We start from the raw sequence: 18,300 nt of genomic DNA, 5'->3' as shown, positions 1-18,300 counted from the left end.
GCAACTAATGGGGAGCTAGACAAAGACCGAGGCGCAGACATGCTTCCTATCAGACACACACCTTTAAATAGGAGGTTGATTGTCTAGATTACAGCAAGTAGGTAATAAGAAATTACCATAAGTTGGTTTGTATGTGTGATAACACTCGTTAGTATGACACTTATTCAGACTATAGCGTCACGTATGGCTCTCTGTGTAATAAATTCGACAGTAAACTGTATGAGGTATGAAAAATACCGGCCATTTTTGTTGAGAAGTAGTGTCGTGTACAGACGTGACTTCCCTGACAAAAGTAAGTGTAACAGACTCAACTTAGGGTAGAAATCTTGCGTGACCGAAAGAATTTCGGGGTTCTGCATGGTTATATACAAGCATTAATCTCCTTCCTTCTTTGAGTGTTTAAGTTGGTGTCTTTTGGGTGAACAACTTCATTTCTAAAGTAGTTAGATCTTGAAATTCACCACCGTATGAGATGGTTGAAACAACACCCACTAAGTCCTAACTTAGTACTTCCTAAAAGGCTTGAAAAACTTCTTGCAGACCGTCCACAGCTCTTAGAAATGACCTGAATCAATCTAAAGTATCTAATCCTCAATACTGACTAACAAACAGGGTTGGAGGTAACCGAAAATTCTGGGTTGATCTTTACTACCGCGACACAAGTTTAGAACAACTAATTAGCCTAAAATAAACCGCCATCAATACGATGGACATACAATTCCGCCTCTGATGGCTACTTTGGTTTGAACTATGAGTTCTGAAGTTCGACCTTCCCAAAAATAGAGTGATGTAGGACGCTTGAAATCATACAAATCCTCTTGCTTGAATGAAATTCAACTCGGAGTTGAAGAAGAATGTAAACATCCATTTTGCCTTCGTTCGCTACTCCTTTTAGTTCTTCTTTTGATAAGGATAAACTACAAGTTGGTAATCGGTTGTGGTTACAAATATTTACAAAAAGGATATAGATGCAGTGGCTTCTAGTCACAGAGCGTTTTTTCTCATCTTAACAATCTTAGTTGGTTCCTAAGGCACCATCTACACAATAAATCATGAAGTTCCACTCAGTGGGCGATGGTGGTAGGATATGCTAAATTTTTTCAGTTTACAAAAGGTTGATATCTAGCCTGCAGGTGCGTTATGTGTCGGGGGAATGTGAAGGGAGAAAAAACGTAGGGTGCGACGACTTAGTAAGCCCAAAAAATCGACTAAAACTAAATAATAAAGCAAGCGACAATAATTGTCAATAATACATGTATAAAATAATGACTGTCTGATAGTTGAAAACAGAAGTTCATGCGTTTCCGAAAGGTTACCCCTGTTGTAACTCTTCCATCATTCTTTCACTATTTACTGAAAATTTTGACCCTTGGGTACTCAGGGAATAGAACAAACGCTTTGCATTGTCGTGAACCGGAATGTTCGTCTTTCTGTTAAACAAAGTCTGTAGCTTGTCGTTCTTCTTGGAGGTCATTGCCAAGGCGCTAATTTTGTCACAGCATTTCCAGGGTATGGAGTTACAAAGTACAGAACCAGGTTAATTTACCATGAAAGTTCTGTCTAATTTCACACCCTTGTTTCTAAGTGACACTTAAATATTAAGGGTAGATAGTGGCTTTGTATCAGTATCCGGTAAGATGAAAGTTAGTCTCGTAGGTTTAACTACACTTAAACCTATAGGATCCTGTAGGATGTATGCCAGAGGAGATATGGCGATTTAGGCGTGGCGTTGTGTATTTTATTTAAAGCCTAGTTCTCGACGAGTATGTCAGTGAAGCTTTAACTGTGCTATGATACTCAGGCTAAGGAACACTTAATCATTTGGCTTTCGTTATTAGTAAGTACGGGGTATACTTTTGACCTTCGAAATACTGCCGCAGCACTTTGACAAACTTTGTTATACAACTCCCAAATGCCTTGATACAGCCACATGGCCACGTGCATACAACCACTGCCAGGGAAGTCCTACTCACCGCCTTCTTGCGGTGAGGTGATGTTTACGAAATTGAGAGTACGAGTAGGGGATTTCTGGCGCCTTAACCGTGTTGGTGGATATGGAGAGTCCATCTGGGAGAGTTGGAAAACTCTGATTCCAAATTGGTGGTGCATATGAGCGCCGGGCTCCTGAGGGGACAAATGGCGTATGAACCAGTTGTTGGTTATAGGCTCCTATGAGGCTGAATCTCCTAACGTTTCTCCACCGCCTTGTGGATTAGACCTTCAGACCAAAGGCTCCAAGTGTGGCCCCCTAAGAAAACCATTTTCTTCTGTTGGGCGCCCAGGCAGTATTCTAGCCCTCATACAAATCGGATGATTTATGTGGCGCATATCTATTTGGTGCTTCTTTGTACCAATGTTTATGTGTTTGAATCAAATCTTCCGCAACCTCATTTCTTCACAACATTGTCACTTCTTTTGTATGAGGCCCTAATTTAATATCATTTTTGTCATGTGTAGATGATGAAATTGTTTAGTATCATCCTACTGTGTGGTAACATAGTCCAGTACGTATACGTCTCAGGCTATACGCTGGCGAAGAACAGCTATCCGGAACTTTCCTTATTTCGTAACCTATGAATATAACAACTTATGTTGCCAAGATGTTAAGTAGATGATTTATATGCAGGAAGATTGCCCGGAGAAACTACATCTAACACTTATTTGTAAAAGAATTGTTTTCGGTCCATGACCTCTTTCGTACAATTAGAAGTTCCTGAACTGCTCAAAGTAAATTTTTCGTAATTTCTGCCGTTTAACTACCCATAAATCTCACATTTCTATTCTGTAACGATCGAGTAGATTTAAGAGATACTAAAGGTTAATCCCACTGAAAACACACATATCAACAACATGTGCAGTTGCTCCCCAATTAATTTTTGTCTCACTGAGTTTCGACTTCTAGTGCTCAACCATCGTTTTTTTTTCATTATTTTCATATAATTTCATATATCTAACGTCAACAGAAAACGTTTGCAAGACCAATATGTCCCATGAGTATTTAAAACGTTTTGATGAATGAGCCAAAATATTACGGTAATTTTTCTTTAAAACAGATTGCGTTAAAATCATCCAAACCTTATTTTGATTTCTTTTCCCTCAAATGTCCACTTTAGATTATTTTCTAAACTAAATGGCTTACATCGATGTGTACAAGTTACGTCAAATTAAGTAGTCAGGGATGAATCGTTTAAGAAGAACATTCAGCTTTCGGAAACGAAAAAAGCAGAATAAGAGTGAGGCTGGTGATTCTTCGAAACCACAACAATGGCTAGATGATGAAGTGAAAATCAAGGAGGGATTCTGTAGTTTCCAAGTTAAGGTTTGTTCGAAATATTATATGTTACATGTTATTTTAGTATTTAGGGAATATTGAAGTTTATGAGTCAAGAGGAATGCAAGTATGTGAAGAAGCGATTAAAGCTCTAAGAAAATCAAAGGTTTGTCATATTTTCTTTGGTTAACATACAATGCTATTTCAAAGAAACCTCAAAAAGCTGTTTTATCTGTCAGTGGTGATGCTCTACGCGTTTCAGATGACGTTAGCCAGGTGCTTTGGAATTTTATGGATTTAGTTTCGTTTTAGCATCTCATCGTCGATCAGACAATTGAAAAAGTTTCATTTTGTGCTCCTGATAGAAATCACGAGAAAGGATTCGCATATATATGTCGCGATGGAGCTACCCGCCGTTGGATGTGTCACGCCTTTCTTGCCGTCAAGGAATCCGTAAGCTTTTGAACATGTAGTAGATCTATCTACATTTTTGTTATGATGGTATATAGATGCCTTTATAAAATATTGTGGTACGGTGAGTAGCAAGAGTATCGTGTTCGTGCTGTTTGTGGTTGGATTTTTTCGTTGACACGTAACATTTAAATGTACTTTTTATGAGTTGATAACGCTTCGCATTTATGTGACCAGTTTTTCACTTATTGGGACTGTCATATTTTAACGTTGCTTTTCCGTATTGATGAAGTGGTAGCTATCCTGAAAGCTTACTATTTTGATGAAGTATTGTGTTTGGTATTTATCTGGAATAAAACCTGAACTCGGGTTTCACTCCAGTTGGGACTCATCGGGGCGACGTTTCCACTATCTTTAGCAAACTGGTGTAACCCTTGGGATTTAGATCTGCTTAATCGTCTATCTCAGTGATTCTGAAAATGTGGGGGCGTTTATCACTTTTTGGTTACTTACATCGTGGAAGCATACTCTTTCTTGGGGTGCCTGAAAACAAGTAATTTAATAGATAAATTGCCATTCCATTGGTTATCATCACCATAAGACTTGGAACAAATGTGCATTTGTCCTAGTTACCACATCGGTGCAACGATCAAGGAAGTTGTTAAGATGAGCAACAAAGAAAAGGAAGTGATGTAGACTGCATTTACACTCTTAATGTAGAAAATGCAGTAACAAATGAACCGGTGAAATCAAGCAATGAAGAGTTTAAAATATCACATAATATTTAGATGAAGATAAAGGATTGATGCAACTGTGCCACTACTATCGAGTTCACACCATATCACCGTTATCAGTTGTTACAATCATTAATGATTCTATCATCTTTAGATCACGTTACTTACGCCCGGCAACCACGATGGACAGTGGTGGGTAGAACAAAAGTGATTTGAGATGTGACTGAGGCCTACCAGACTAATACGTGGTATCAGTTTGTGTGATGTTTCCGATTGTATTGGCTCGGGTCGCGAGGTGCTGATTTCCAGTCACTGCTGATATCTGATATGACGGGATGAAAAGTCGAAACTAGATTGATTTACTTATTGTAACTTTTGTTCATCATTAATTCCGTTTTAGTTCAATGTGATGATTACTCAGTGTAGTATTTGTTTTGTTTACCTGTATGACATTTTATTCTGCATAACATACGATATTCTTGTATTAAGTTAACATGAACTATACTGAGCATATTTGTTATAATTATTTTTCATATATGTGGTTTTATTCTAATTATTAATCAAAAATTGGTGCATGAATCAACATATAAACGAGTGTATATCCGACTAGACTTGTCGTGGTTGTTCGTGCTTCTGGCTGCTTGTGGGATAAATTTTCCTCTTCCAAACTTGGACGTCTCTCTCTAGTTAGCTGGGGCTGAGACGCGTCAGAATAGCTATCTTATCTGTCATTGTGTCACAGAGTCTTCGTTCCGTTCTCAGATTAGGTGGACTCGTAATCTTTTCAAATATAGCAATATCAGAAAGTAATAGTCGGTTTTGTCGGTAACACACACATGATTTTTAAGTGTCTAGTGGCATGAGATATTTTATAGTGTAATTTAATGACTAAGTATATACTTTCCTCGATTAAATTTCTGCTAAAGCTCAACTTAAAACATTTTACTCAGTAAATTTTCAAATTCCTGCCTGAATACAGGGTGAACGGTTGTCTCATGCTGTCGGATGTGCTTTCGCTATATGTTTGGAGAAGAAACAAAGACGTGAACGAGATGCTCTTCAGTTGGAGGCTTCAGATGATCGTCCAACTTTCGCTCGTGTTGGATCGTTTCGTCCGGTATGTCAATGAAACTTACATCTTAATCACTTTAAAGTAACAGAATCATAACCCTATTTTTTAGTTTAATTCGTCTATATAATCTAATTTTCGACTTACTGTCGAACACTGGAAATGTTTCAATTTGTCACTTCAGTTGCAGTATTTATGTCAAGTAGGCAATAAGCCCAAAAATTGATATCCGTAAAGACAGTCTATTGCTCTTAAGAGCTGCGGAAATTTTTGAGTAGCGACGGTTTCCTGGTCCCATCTTTAACATCCAAGCGATCAGTAGCTACTAATACTTTTCTGTTTGTATCCATTTTAAAGTTCGTTTATGTTCACGCTCTCCGCTGTAAACCCTGGGTTCAAAACTCTCATAGGTTTCTAGTTAGGTAGTCTGAAGGTTACAATTTCACATTTTCTTTACTCAATACGTTGAATTTACCCCAGTACTGCTAAGCGTAAGTGCTGTACACCAAAGGTAGGAAAAACAAGGTTATTCGGAAATATCTAGTGAGTTGTATTTCATGAATACCTCGAATAAATATTGTATTTGTCCTCACATCAAGTACAAACTTTATCATGTAACTTTGTTTTATTTCTTGACATACCAAAATGTTCAGCACAAATCGAAATGACAATATTGTGGGACATACAAGTATCCGTAAATGAAATGTGCATGGATTAATCAGAGTATCTTGTTTGGTAAAAAATTACCTGTAGTGCGTTATTCTATGAGAGATACTTACCAACTTATGAATACTCAGTTCCGGATAAGTTTGGAGTTAGTGAATAATGTTGTGATTTTACATTGATGCCTAAAATCCTGTATAAAAGTCATATACATTTAAGTATATCATAGTGAAATATCCTTACTACTAATATTTTTCCAGTTTGGATCGTTTATAAAAAAAATCCCAAATAGATGCTTCTGTGTTAAAATTATCATCCTATAAACCCTATAAGTAATTTAATAAAAATATCTTAATCCTACAGGAAGTCAGTCACAACCCGAATAGCTCAGTCATGGTAATGTTTCTGATTGCAAAACTAGTCAACGAGGAGTCAAATCTCTGTGGAAGTATCGATTCTCTCTTATTTCCTTTTTTACCCTGATGAGTTTCAACCAACATGAAACTCAGTTTTACGACTTCTTGTTGATTGCATCCAACCATCTAACATCAGACTGTATCTCATAGCGGCAAACATGTTTTCGATGTGGCAACACAGTAAATAGTTTCTAGGTAATCTAGAACAAAACCTACAAGTAGGGCTAAGTATTAATGCACGAGACCGAAGGTCTATGGTTCAAACCCTTGTGGCTCTGTCTTGGTTGCTATTGCCTTTAATCCATATTCCGTTTCATTTAGCATATTAATAAAGAAAATAAGCGACTTGGAAATGATTATACGGCGAGGAAAACATGAGACAAAAGTACATGAAGTCTCTTTAGGAATATAAAAAATGAATATATTTGCACCATTGTTGATTAATTTGAGCTGCATATGTTGGAATTCATCAATTTTAACCAGTTTATATTTCAATGCTGTGTACTTTATGTCATATTAAAAAGTAGGAATACGACTAGAAATTACTTTGATAAGGCATATAACTATGTATTAACTTGGTTATGAACAGCGATTATAGCTTTTGAATGAGAATGAGTGATTCGTCGATGGCGTCAGTCAAACTGTCTATCTATTAATTCACGATTATAATCGTTGTAGTTCTTTATGTTCCATTGTGATATTTTATTTCTGTTTGTTTTTAACAACGTATGATAAATTCTTCCCATTCTATGAAAGGCTACTCTCGCTGAACGGCTACTGGATCCTCAGTCTACTATTGTAGTCGACCCAGTGCCAAAACCTAATAATATATCTTCAACATTACCTACCACTATAACTCGGGTGTCTTCACCAGTTAACCATATTGGAGCTATCCCACGACCCCATGCTAGTCCATCAATTATTGAGCGACAAGTAGGTACTTTTTGTTTGTTTTATTCAATATTTTATCAACATCAAAACGCGTCATTTTGATAACTGCACACCGTATTTAAGTTATTATGCGAGTCAGACTATTCATTGGATTTAGCAACAAAAATGTCAAGATATGGAGTAAGTTTAACAAAGACTATACAAACGATGATTGCTTAGTGACTACTGACTAATTGCAAAGAAACAATGTACAGATATCAGCTAGGGAAGGACTTGTAAATAGATTATTTCGGTTATTAGTTAATGGATTAATTTTCAACAACTTTTTCTGTTGTCCGTAATAAACATGCAACATAGGTTAAAAAAGTCGATGACAAAAATTAATTTATTTTTGATTATCCTATTTCACATTTCCATCTAATTACTACTATTATTTGTCATCGTATTTACTTCCCTATTTTGTTCTACATCTTCATAATGAAATTAAGTAGTTTTGTAAATATTCTTTCTAATTTCGAGTGTGTTTTTCATCACGAAGTGACATCAGTTGGGGGAGTGTTGAATACTCAGTTCTAAAATAGGTCTCGTATACAGTGTGCATCAACAACCACATACAAGATCAAGTGTTTCTAGGAACACTTCGTAATTTATGTTTTTCTTTGGTTTATACTTAAATTACTTATTTCTGCAAGTCAAAGTTGCTCCTTGCCTTCCAGATTCATGTTCTTTCTGATGAACTTTTTTCTTCTCTTGTTTGGACACCTTATCTTTTGATGTTACTTTTCTCTATTTTCCAAGGTCGTTCCTTGAGAAGTTATCTGTACTCTAAATAGTTGTTGTATACGTCCCTTATAAATATTTAGAGTACTGTCATCCTGTATATCGTTAGGCCATACTGAACTCGTACAAATCATAGACTTGGTGTTTGATCTCTATTTTCTTAGGTGCAAAACACTGTTCATATTTGAAAAACAAAGAAATATTTTAAATATGGTAATGTATTTCTAAAAGGATTTTCAAACAAACTTCCGGTGTTTATAATATCGTAAATACTTTAAATTACGGATAACAGTAAAATCGAATAGGCACTTTTCTTTGTATTTGGGACTTGATGTCTGTGTGTACGTTTATGCCTAGTGTTGATGTTCATACTAAGACTCAAGTTCAGGACCTGTCGTGTTAAACGTTGATGTTCTATCCACAAAGCTGTGAAATAAAGATAATTAATTTGGTCAATAAGTGTAATTACGGTCATTATTATCATTATTAGTAATATTATTAGTATCATTAGTATTAGTACTATCAGTATTAGCATTATTAGTATTAGCATTAGTATTATTACCATTAGTATTATTGGCATTAGTATTATTAGTATTAGTATTGGTATTATTAGTATCAGTACCATGAGTATTATTATGGATATTCGTAAGGGTTCACATTTCATCGTTGTTGATGTTAAGGACTTAAATTTCTTCAGTATATGTAGATGTATGTTCTATCTGAGAAAATGCCTTGGTATCATCTGAAATTCCAAGTTAATTATTTCTTTAAACAATTATTTGGACTTAATAGTTTATCCGATACCATAATGGCGTTTGAAGCGTCAGTTGCTGACTGACTGACGTGAAGCGATAAGTACTGTGTTGGAGTTTCAGTGTATATATTAGTGGGATGCAGGTACATTCAACTGACAAGTCCTACATAGGATGAAACATGTGTCTTAGGCTCCACTGTCAATCATAATCCAAATTAATGATAAATTTAAAATGAATGATTCTAACGTTTTTAAACATTTAGAACAGAATTTAACTAGAGATTTCTTCGTATTGTAAGTCATATTTTCTTCTGAGAACTAAGTTTTTATGCAAGTGAATTGTTAAATTTTAGAATTTACTTTCCCTTTCTAATCAGGGTTCGCTAAGAATATTTCCAAAATTACAAGAGAATAGTCCTTTCAAAAGAGATCTTTCATTACGTCTTGAAGGAGTTCCTTCAAATGTACGCCGTTTGACCGGAATAATTCAAAGTAGGTGTAAATGATTTATACAACCTTTCTTATTGATCATATTGTTTGTACTATAATTTATTAATGTTCTTTATAAATGTCATTATGCACATAGCATTCCATTCATTAAAGTTGAAATACTTTTTTTCTAGCTTGAACCCATAAAGGACTTAATTTTTCCAAAAGGTAGTTAATGCCATTATACTTGTATAGTAAATGTATCATTTAAATAAAGCGTTTTAAGACATTTAATAAACCGTAAAGTGATATTACAGGTTATGTAACTTCACTCACTTGGATTAATTATGTCATTTTAAGAAGTTTCATATGTTATTTTGTTTGTGGTAGACAACTTCTTGTGAATATCTGGATTTTTCTAAATGGAACAAGATTTCTCCTACAATAGCAAGATGATATTTTGTGATAATGAACAGACTGATTGCCAACTACATAGATCAATTGGATACTCGTCAACTCTTGGATACTATTTAATCCTAATCGGTTTTACACTGTATAAGTTTCACTCACTGACCTTATAGCAAACAGTAAGCGGTTTATATTCCACTAAATGAAACTGATGCAATCGCCTCTGTGTGTAGTTTTCTTGTAATTATCGTCAGCAAATGGAAGAAGCAAGACAACAGATACTTGTCATGAACAATTATTACTCAGTTGCGGTATATAATTTATATTATCAATTATTAAGCAATTCACTAGATAGTTTATGAGTTGTTCGATTACTGATGATTTTATGATAATAGTAAATATATTTTTTTTATATTCCCAATGAGTATAAAATTGTATTTCTGACGTTTCGTGACTTGGTGTAAGCCACTTCTTCAGAGTGGTTTATCTACCCCGGTATCTGTGATATTTGTCACTAAAGAATTCTATGAGATGCGAATTTAACGTTGAATTCTATCGTTATCACAGTAATATTTGAATGTGAAATCCGCTACACTTTGAAAACTACAAGGCTTTTTTGTGGGTCAGTATTCAACTTTGTCAAGTACATCAATATCTAGTTAATGTGCATGCATTTGGTATAATGCTACGATTTTCGTTAGCGGTCATGCACAAGCGCGTTTATTAATTTGTAAGTTAACGATTTCCTGTCACTACACGAAAAACCATGCTATTGGGATTGGTTGTGAGGAAGTACTACTGTAGCCAAGATGTCTTATTTAAATATATTCAGGGTTGGTATGTATCAGTATTTTCTACTTTGTAAGATATTTATGTATGTGATTATTGAGCTCACTGCAAGAGTTATCATCACATTGTTCATCGCCGTACCGAGAAAATTCAAAGAAGCATTTGTTTTATCAATTTTAATGTTAGGAAATTATCTGATTAATTGTTAGGCGGTTTGCGAAAAAAAAATTGAGGACTTATTAATCATGAATTTAAAAATAACGAACTGCTTAATAATCATCACAGCTGTGGTTCTACTTATGTAAAAATGGTTATAATACTATAGTAATATAAATTTTTACAGCAGTGATGTAGTTGTTAATACACTTGTTATCTAGTGATAGTGTGATAGGTTCAGATCCCAAGCTCTGCCTACTTTGGTTTAAGAGATCAAGTAGTATCACTTATAATCTCTCAAAAAGTATGACTTAGAACTGTGCATAAACCTATACTTAGTTACTGAATTCGGTTAATCAATGTATGTGGTATCTTTGTAAGATCCGGTGACAATTATAAACACCTTTGACTGTATTATCTTGGTTCAGTTTGATTAATGGGATGTTCAATCAAAGATTAACATACCGCTTTTCACTTTAGGTACATTCTGAGTACTTCAATATTGAACTTGGTTTATAAACGTTTTGATCAGTCATCATTATATAAGATCCATTGAATACTTGCCATAACTCCGATTATTTTCTCTCCCAGACTCAGAAACTAACTAAAAACAGAGTGGATAAAGCTATAGTTGACAAATTAGTTAAAACAAATAATTGGTCGATGAGTATTATATTAATTATTTATCTCATCATAACGCTATGTTCTAGTTAGCTTCCATATACGTTAAATTACTTAATTTCCGTAATATCTAAACGGGTTAAGTAGTCGTTGGTTGGTGGAACTATCCATTCAACACTTAAACTATTCAGTGGTATTGTAGTGTCTAGCCGTTAATTCGCATTTGTGTTGGTTTTTTTAAAGTATTTTTCCCATTGAGATTATACAGTTCAGTTGGAGATATACTATTTATTTAGTATTTTACGGATTGAAGAGTTACGTTACATAGACTATTTCTAACATCTTTATTTTGTTCCTTTTTATCTATTTTCAAGGCGCACCCATAGCGGAGGAACTAGATACAGAATTCGAACCAACGAAACTAGGAGTATGTGCTAAAAATAATGGGCGACCTGAAAAAAACGAATTAGTTACTGTATGTTCTACGTCTAATTGTAGCCCACCCATAGTAGTGGCCAGTTCATCTTCGAACCTTTCAATTATGAATGGTCTAACTGTAGTAACTCAATCATTTGTACCTAGTAGCCAGTTTAAAAGTGATTTCAATCTTGATCTTAGAACATCACAGGCATTTATACCTCCAATTATTTCGGATCCTTTTTCTGCTGCTCCAATCAATCCAGCTACAATACAACGGCACTATCAGATGGAATTGCAACAACAGACAGCCCAACAACAACACCAGCAAATCACAGGTTCTTCACTACTAAGTTCCAAAGCAAGTGTAGTTTACTACATAACAATATTTTATCTCTTCACTATGCATTCATTCATAATTTTAGTTTCACTTAACTGGATATGATTGGCTTAGAATACGTAAATGATATTTTCTTGTTAGTTGGAGTCAATATAATGAAAACTTAGGAATCTTTGTCATACTTTTTCATAAATATCAAACGTAAAACGATATTTTTTAGGTGTCATAAACAAACATGTTATTGTTTATCAGCAAGAAGTTGTTTGACCTGGAATAATTTATTAGTTGACTTATTATTTGGATTGTTTCATCAATCTTTTCAAGTAGGTGACCAATAAAGAAAACATGAACACGTTTATTCACACTTGACATCGTACCGAATTTTCGCGATTGATAGAAGTATTTACGTATCATAGTTTTAGTGTGTAATCTTGTTGGTTTTTATCGTGCATCGTTTAGTGGTTTCTATGTTTCAAAGTAAACAAAAATGTCAAGTCAGTAGGTACTTAACAGTTGATAATTTTTCAACGTCTTACATTTACCATTAAATCACTGAATGTGTCATACTAGTTATGTTTAGATCTCCAACGAAGTAAATTTTTTAGTATTTGCTAACTGGGACGGTTTGAATGTATATTGAATATGTTTGCTCTTTGACTTCCTTTGTAAATATACTCAGAGTAAAGCGACCAAGGTAAAACTCCATAAAGACATTGTTTATTTGCTTGTGTGGATTAGATGTGGTATTAGTAGGCAAAATAGTAAGAAATTTACTGTTTGTTATTTTAGATAATTTAACTGAGAATTATTCACAATTTGGCAGTTGTGACCACTATGAAGGAACATGAAAAAGCGTTTATTTCACGTTTTATGCCAGTCGTTTGTAGAGAGGTCGTTCCAGTTCAATAGATGATTTAACAATATAAATTGAAGTGATTAAACTATTATTTAAGTAATTCTTTGATGAATGCAAGGAAAGTCACGGGCAATTACCAACTCACTCATATATCTCCAATATATATCTGAATGGCTTAAATAATGTCAGATGACACCATATTTATAAATTATTGTTCAGCAATACTGAAGTCAAATACTCATCGGATATATAGAAAGGATTTTTATATGTATTTGTCTATACTGATTTCACAAACTAATCTGAATAGGAACTCGTGATTTTATTGATTCGTACTTGGTTAAAACATATCATTACTATTATTATCATAATTATTGTACATTTCACCAATATATTTAGGTACAGTAAAATCCGGCCATAAATTAGTTAAATCATTATGGTATTGTTAAATTCTGTGCCATTTTTATGAATTGTTCGGAACGAAACCGGAAGTCAGGAGGATACTACGGTTAACTTACAATTTTCAGTATGTGCATCATTTTAATGAGTTTTAGTTATTTTGTAGATAAAGTTTATTGGTTTATCATTGTAAATACATTTTTATGTTCTTTGCATGTAATAATGATAATAATAATTGTACTTTTAGGCTCCAACGGCTGTTGTTTCAACTATCAGTTCTACACCAACTTCACCATTTTTAGGCGGACCACCAATTGCTGCTCCAACTGTATCGACTAATACTTTTAATTCTAGTCCATGGGCAGTCACATATCCACAGATGCAACAATTTAACAAATCTATTATTCAGTATAGTTCAAATTTACCAAGTTCTCCTACTGGTACAGTGAATTCTCAAACAAATCTAACTTATCCTTCCAATGGTGTTTTAAAATCAGGTGGTTGTGAAGTTGTTAAATTATAGTTGATGAATGCTGTTTCAATTCATGTGTTATTATTATCATTATTAATTTTCATTGTTATTACCTACTTATCTTCACTACTCTTTAATCATTTATTTTATCCCATTACTTTCGATATTTTTCTCTTGTCTCCTTACACTTATTTCATTTGTTTCTCTAGGTTTCACAAATCCATGGTCATCATCAATCGGATTGGTTGATGGAAGAAACGTTAGTAATGCAAACTGGCAACCTTCATCACCATCGTCATTGCCACCTGCTCTTCTACCTCCAGAACCTGATTGTCTTTCGGATCCATTCGATTTAGGTTGGGTGGATAGAGCTACAGCTGGTGTATCGAATACATCAAGTGGACGAGGCATTAGTAATCCATTTCTAATTGCTAATGGGGGTGGTGATGATATCCCTAATCCAAATGCATCATCTGTTCATTAATTAAATCAACCATATGATAATAATAATTGTTGTATATAACATATATATTTTTTTCTATCAACAAAAGGAGTGGGGATATAAATCTGCCTCGTTAATGATCAATCATAATTAGATTCTTCCTCATTATTATCCCTTGTCTCTCTCACTAACTTTCTTTACTCAATGCAAAACACTTCATAACATTTTCAAAATGTCTAGTTTCAGATAATTTACATTATATAACAAAGTGTAATTTGCTGAATTCTTAATTTTGGCAGGGCTATAAGTGAACAATATTATTTCTAAAAATAGTAGGTCAGTGCCCATGTATTCGCATTCCTTCTTACATACACAAGAAATACTTCTTTTTTCTAGGTGCTGTGTTGATTATTTTCTCCATTATAAATCAAAACAGCATATGACAATGATAACAATAAAGGGTGATGGATGCAGATTACTATTAAATTTTGTTTTTCTTCAGTAAAAGTTTCAACAGTTTTCGAAAAAAGCGATAGATTCTTCTTGTGTATTAATGCTGTGATCTTAATTTTCTTGTTTTCCTTTTGCTTCGATTTAAGTTTTTATCCATCATGCTTTGTTTTAAGAACTTGATAACATTTTCATATAGTGTGAGTGTATTTTACACAAAATATCCATTATATGCATTACTTCTGTTATTATCTATTTTGTTGCGGTCGCATATATTTGTGTATTTATCTCATTTGTTGTTTTTCTATCCTCCTCTACAACTTGATCGCCCTACTCGTTGTGCTTATTTTATCTTTTATCAGAGGACTACCTGTGTATACATTGCATGCATATTCTTTCTCCTCATTATCCTTATCATCATTTATCCGCATTGACAAGCTGTTTCTTTCTCTGTGTTTTGATGTTTCTCGCTCTCATTTCATTGAATAGGTTCCGAATTTTTCTCAACTTTTTTCTCTTTCCCTGTCGACTTATATTCATTTCTCTATTTACATTATTAATTTAATACATGCTTGAATCTAATACGGTCTTGTCATATAACATATTGTTCTATTTTTTATCGAAAACAAAAGTTATTGGGTGAAAATGATCTCATATTATTATTATTATTGGTGATTGCATCTTCCTGTTCTTTAGTTTCGCTTGCTTTTGTCATCTTCCATGTATCGTTAGCTATCATTTCTGCTAACTGTGGTGTGACAGCCATGACAACAATGTCAATGATGGTAATGGCTGGTGAAATTATTAATTGTTTTCCTCTTTCTATCACGTTCTTCCTTATGTCTTTAGTCAAATGATTTTTTTTTACAAATACATTCGGTAAAAGATCTTTCTATCTAAAACATATATGGACCAAATTGCGTTTTATTTATGTACGTAACATTAATTTTTTTAAAATGTTAAATGATCACATAATTATATTTGATTAAACCGTAACATTATTATTCATGCTTATTGCCAGTACAATGTTCCAGTCCGAGATACCTAATTAAAAGAAATTGATTTAATGTACTATTGTGCACAATTCTTTTTCTTCTTTGTGATCTATTCACTAATGACAAACACAAAATATTGCTTATTCTAATCAGAATTATAACACTCAAATTAGTAGTAGTGGCTTTTTCATTAGCTATCTTATTTGATGTATGACAAGTATATATGCGCCAAATGTAATGTAAACAAATCTGTTTGTTTTTCTCCTCCACTGTAACACACCTTGTGTTTTTAATAAAAATCGAACCTACTTTCTTCCTCTTACACCATATTGTCTTCTTTACTATTATTGTTATGCGATTAATTTACCCTTACTCTTGTTGTTATATTCCAGATCAACTATACATTGGAGATAAATGATGTTAACATTACAAATAAAAATGATTTTCTCTTACGGTTCGGTTTGTTTTTTAACAGGTCAAAAAATTGCTTTGTTATTCATGTATCCATTCATGCCAGATTTCAATCATTAGGTCACAGACTCGAATAGTGTCTGCTACATTTAATCCGGGTTGGATATTCGAATGCTTAAACCGACCTTTATGTTTTAAAGCAGAGTGCGTAAACTTACCGATTGATAAATGAATTGTGCTTTCCTGTTATAGTAATAATTCTAAATGGGGCGCTTTTATTTAGGATCTATTTAATTTTATATTGATTTGGATCCTCCAACTTGCTTCTTCTGAAACACTTAAATTCTAAAGAATAATTGTATCAGTTTAGTTTGTAGGTTCTTATTATTGGGCATGTGCATGATCGCTACCACATACAGATTCAACACTAGAACTTGTGAATTGGTGCACTGTTGTTCTTAATATTTCTTTAATGGACAATTAACAAAAAATTAATTCATGTGTCAATCCATAAGCTTTTGCACTCAGCTTTAAAACATAAAGGTCGGTTTTAGCATCCGAATACCCAACCCGGATTAGATGTAGCAGGCACTATTTGAATCTGTAACCTAATGATTGAAAGCTGGCATGATTGCTTATATGAATTACGAATATTCAAACAATGATCAACTAACATTCTCACTCATCCATGAATGTTTGCGATCAGTATTGTTTCCACAACATCTGCGTATGTTGTCAAATTCAGCTGATTTCATCACTGAAAAACAGAAAAGGATAAGAGGATGATTTTCGAATCATCGTGGTAGCACTATAATGAAGGAAAACTCAGCTACGGTAAACCAATTTACTGTTTAATCAACAACACATGATACCTTTATGAAATATGGGAATCATACCCTAAATACATTATTTGCACATTTTCCTTGAGTTTCCCTTTACATGCTCCATCGTTCTTCTAATCCTGTTGTTCTTCCGATTGCTTTCTGTTTTCTTTCCTCTTCATTTCTATCTACTGGTGAGCATTCCAATTCCTCTACATACTACTTATATCTGTCCGTATAAGTAGTGCATATCACAGCACTTCTTGAGTTTCTTAGTAATCAGATTCCCAATAGGTTGTAGATATTTTATGAAATATTCAAGTATACGTGATTGACGAACAAAATTAATTAATTACGATAAATCTAGAACAGGATAGTCAATCGCAATAAATGAAGATTTTGAAAGATGGTGACACAGAAGGCTTCTAATTAATCGGTGAATAACCTCTGAAGTTCCCTATCTCAATTGATTTACCCATTTACGACAAGCCTGTTACCTCAAGAGAAGTAAAGTTTCCTCTCAAACGTGTTGGTGCATAAGTCTACCTTGTTTTTTGTTTTCCGCAAACATTTAGAAAGCTGACTACTGACTGGATTTGTGTTAATTCATTTCTACGCTAATGATCATATACTGATTGAAGCATTATGCATACACTAAAAAATGTTGAGAAAATAAAATATATCCTTAATTACGTATTATCTGTGGCATAAAAGGTAAGTTGTATAGTGTTATGAGATCTAGTATACAGGAGACGTCACGCGTTTGATCCCCATCAGCTTCAACATGAGAATCAAGAGATAAAATTTAAGGGTTAATCTAATTGGCTAGTCATTCCTGTTTTTACACCAATACTCAAATATTCTGCAATCACTGAGTAACTAAGTTCATGTTACTACCCATAGTCTGATTTAAACTATTAAACGAAATTATTTTTAGTCATTATGGCTATCACGAGCTGTAAAAGTAAATTCATAATGGTTATCAAGTAATAGTGCTGAATTAAAGAATGGTATCTAGATAAGAAAAAAATTATTGGAAACAACAATGTCCAAATATAATAATTTGAATAGTCATCAAATCAATATAACAAATTGTTTACATACACTCAATGAGATATTTACCAGCTATTCTCAATGACAAATTTAAGTCCCTCTTATTTCTTGTAACTAAATATTTCTCATTTGTTCAAGGGATTTATCTTCAATCAGATTTCTGAGATTCGAACAGCCATGCAGTATAAGTAACCGGTAGACAATAACTATAGGTTGGAGCTTAAAACATAAATCCATATGTTTGCTAAGGTCAGA

At 33.7% G+C, this 18,300-nt stretch overlaps 1 protein-coding gene across 3 annotated transcripts; it reads left to right on the top strand.

Annotated features, from left to right (window-relative positions):
* Nucleotides 1–1,446: 1,446 nt before the first annotated feature.
* MS3_00010801 (uncharacterized protein) lies at nucleotides 1,447–16,212 on the top strand. 3 transcript variants are annotated; one of them, XM_051219201.1, is made up of 11 exons: nucleotides 1,447–1,536; nucleotides 3,114–3,319; nucleotides 3,357–3,437; nucleotides 3,482–3,547; nucleotides 3,584–3,724; nucleotides 5,396–5,533; nucleotides 7,321–7,497; nucleotides 9,367–9,481; nucleotides 11,767–12,170; nucleotides 13,649–13,898; nucleotides 14,083–16,212. In XM_051219201.1, the coding sequence occupies exons 2-11, from the start codon at nucleotides 3,179–3,181 to the stop codon at nucleotides 14,355–14,357; spliced, it is 1,788 nt and encodes a 595-aa protein (XP_051067977.1). In that variant the 5' UTR covers nucleotides 1,447–1,536; nucleotides 3,114–3,178; the 3' UTR covers nucleotides 14,358–16,212. The 3 variants fall into 3 exon arrangements, with proteins under 3 accessions (XP_051067977.1, XP_051067978.1, XP_051067979.1); XM_051219203.1 differs by having other exon boundaries at nucleotides 1,447–1,509; nucleotides 14,083–16,208; XM_051219202.1 differs by having other exon boundaries at nucleotides 1,447–1,524; nucleotides 14,083–16,208.
* Nucleotides 16,213–18,300: the final 2,088 nt, after the last annotated feature.

Source organism: Schistosoma haematobium, chromosome 2, assembly GCF_000699445.3.
Source record: "Schistosoma haematobium chromosome 2, whole genome shotgun sequence".
In the NCBI taxonomy this organism is placed as follows: domain Eukaryota; kingdom Metazoa; phylum Platyhelminthes; class Trematoda; order Strigeidida; family Schistosomatidae; genus Schistosoma; species Schistosoma haematobium.
The sequence above is the reverse complement of the archived record's forward strand: the minus strand, read 5'-3'. Positions and strand labels throughout refer to the sequence as shown.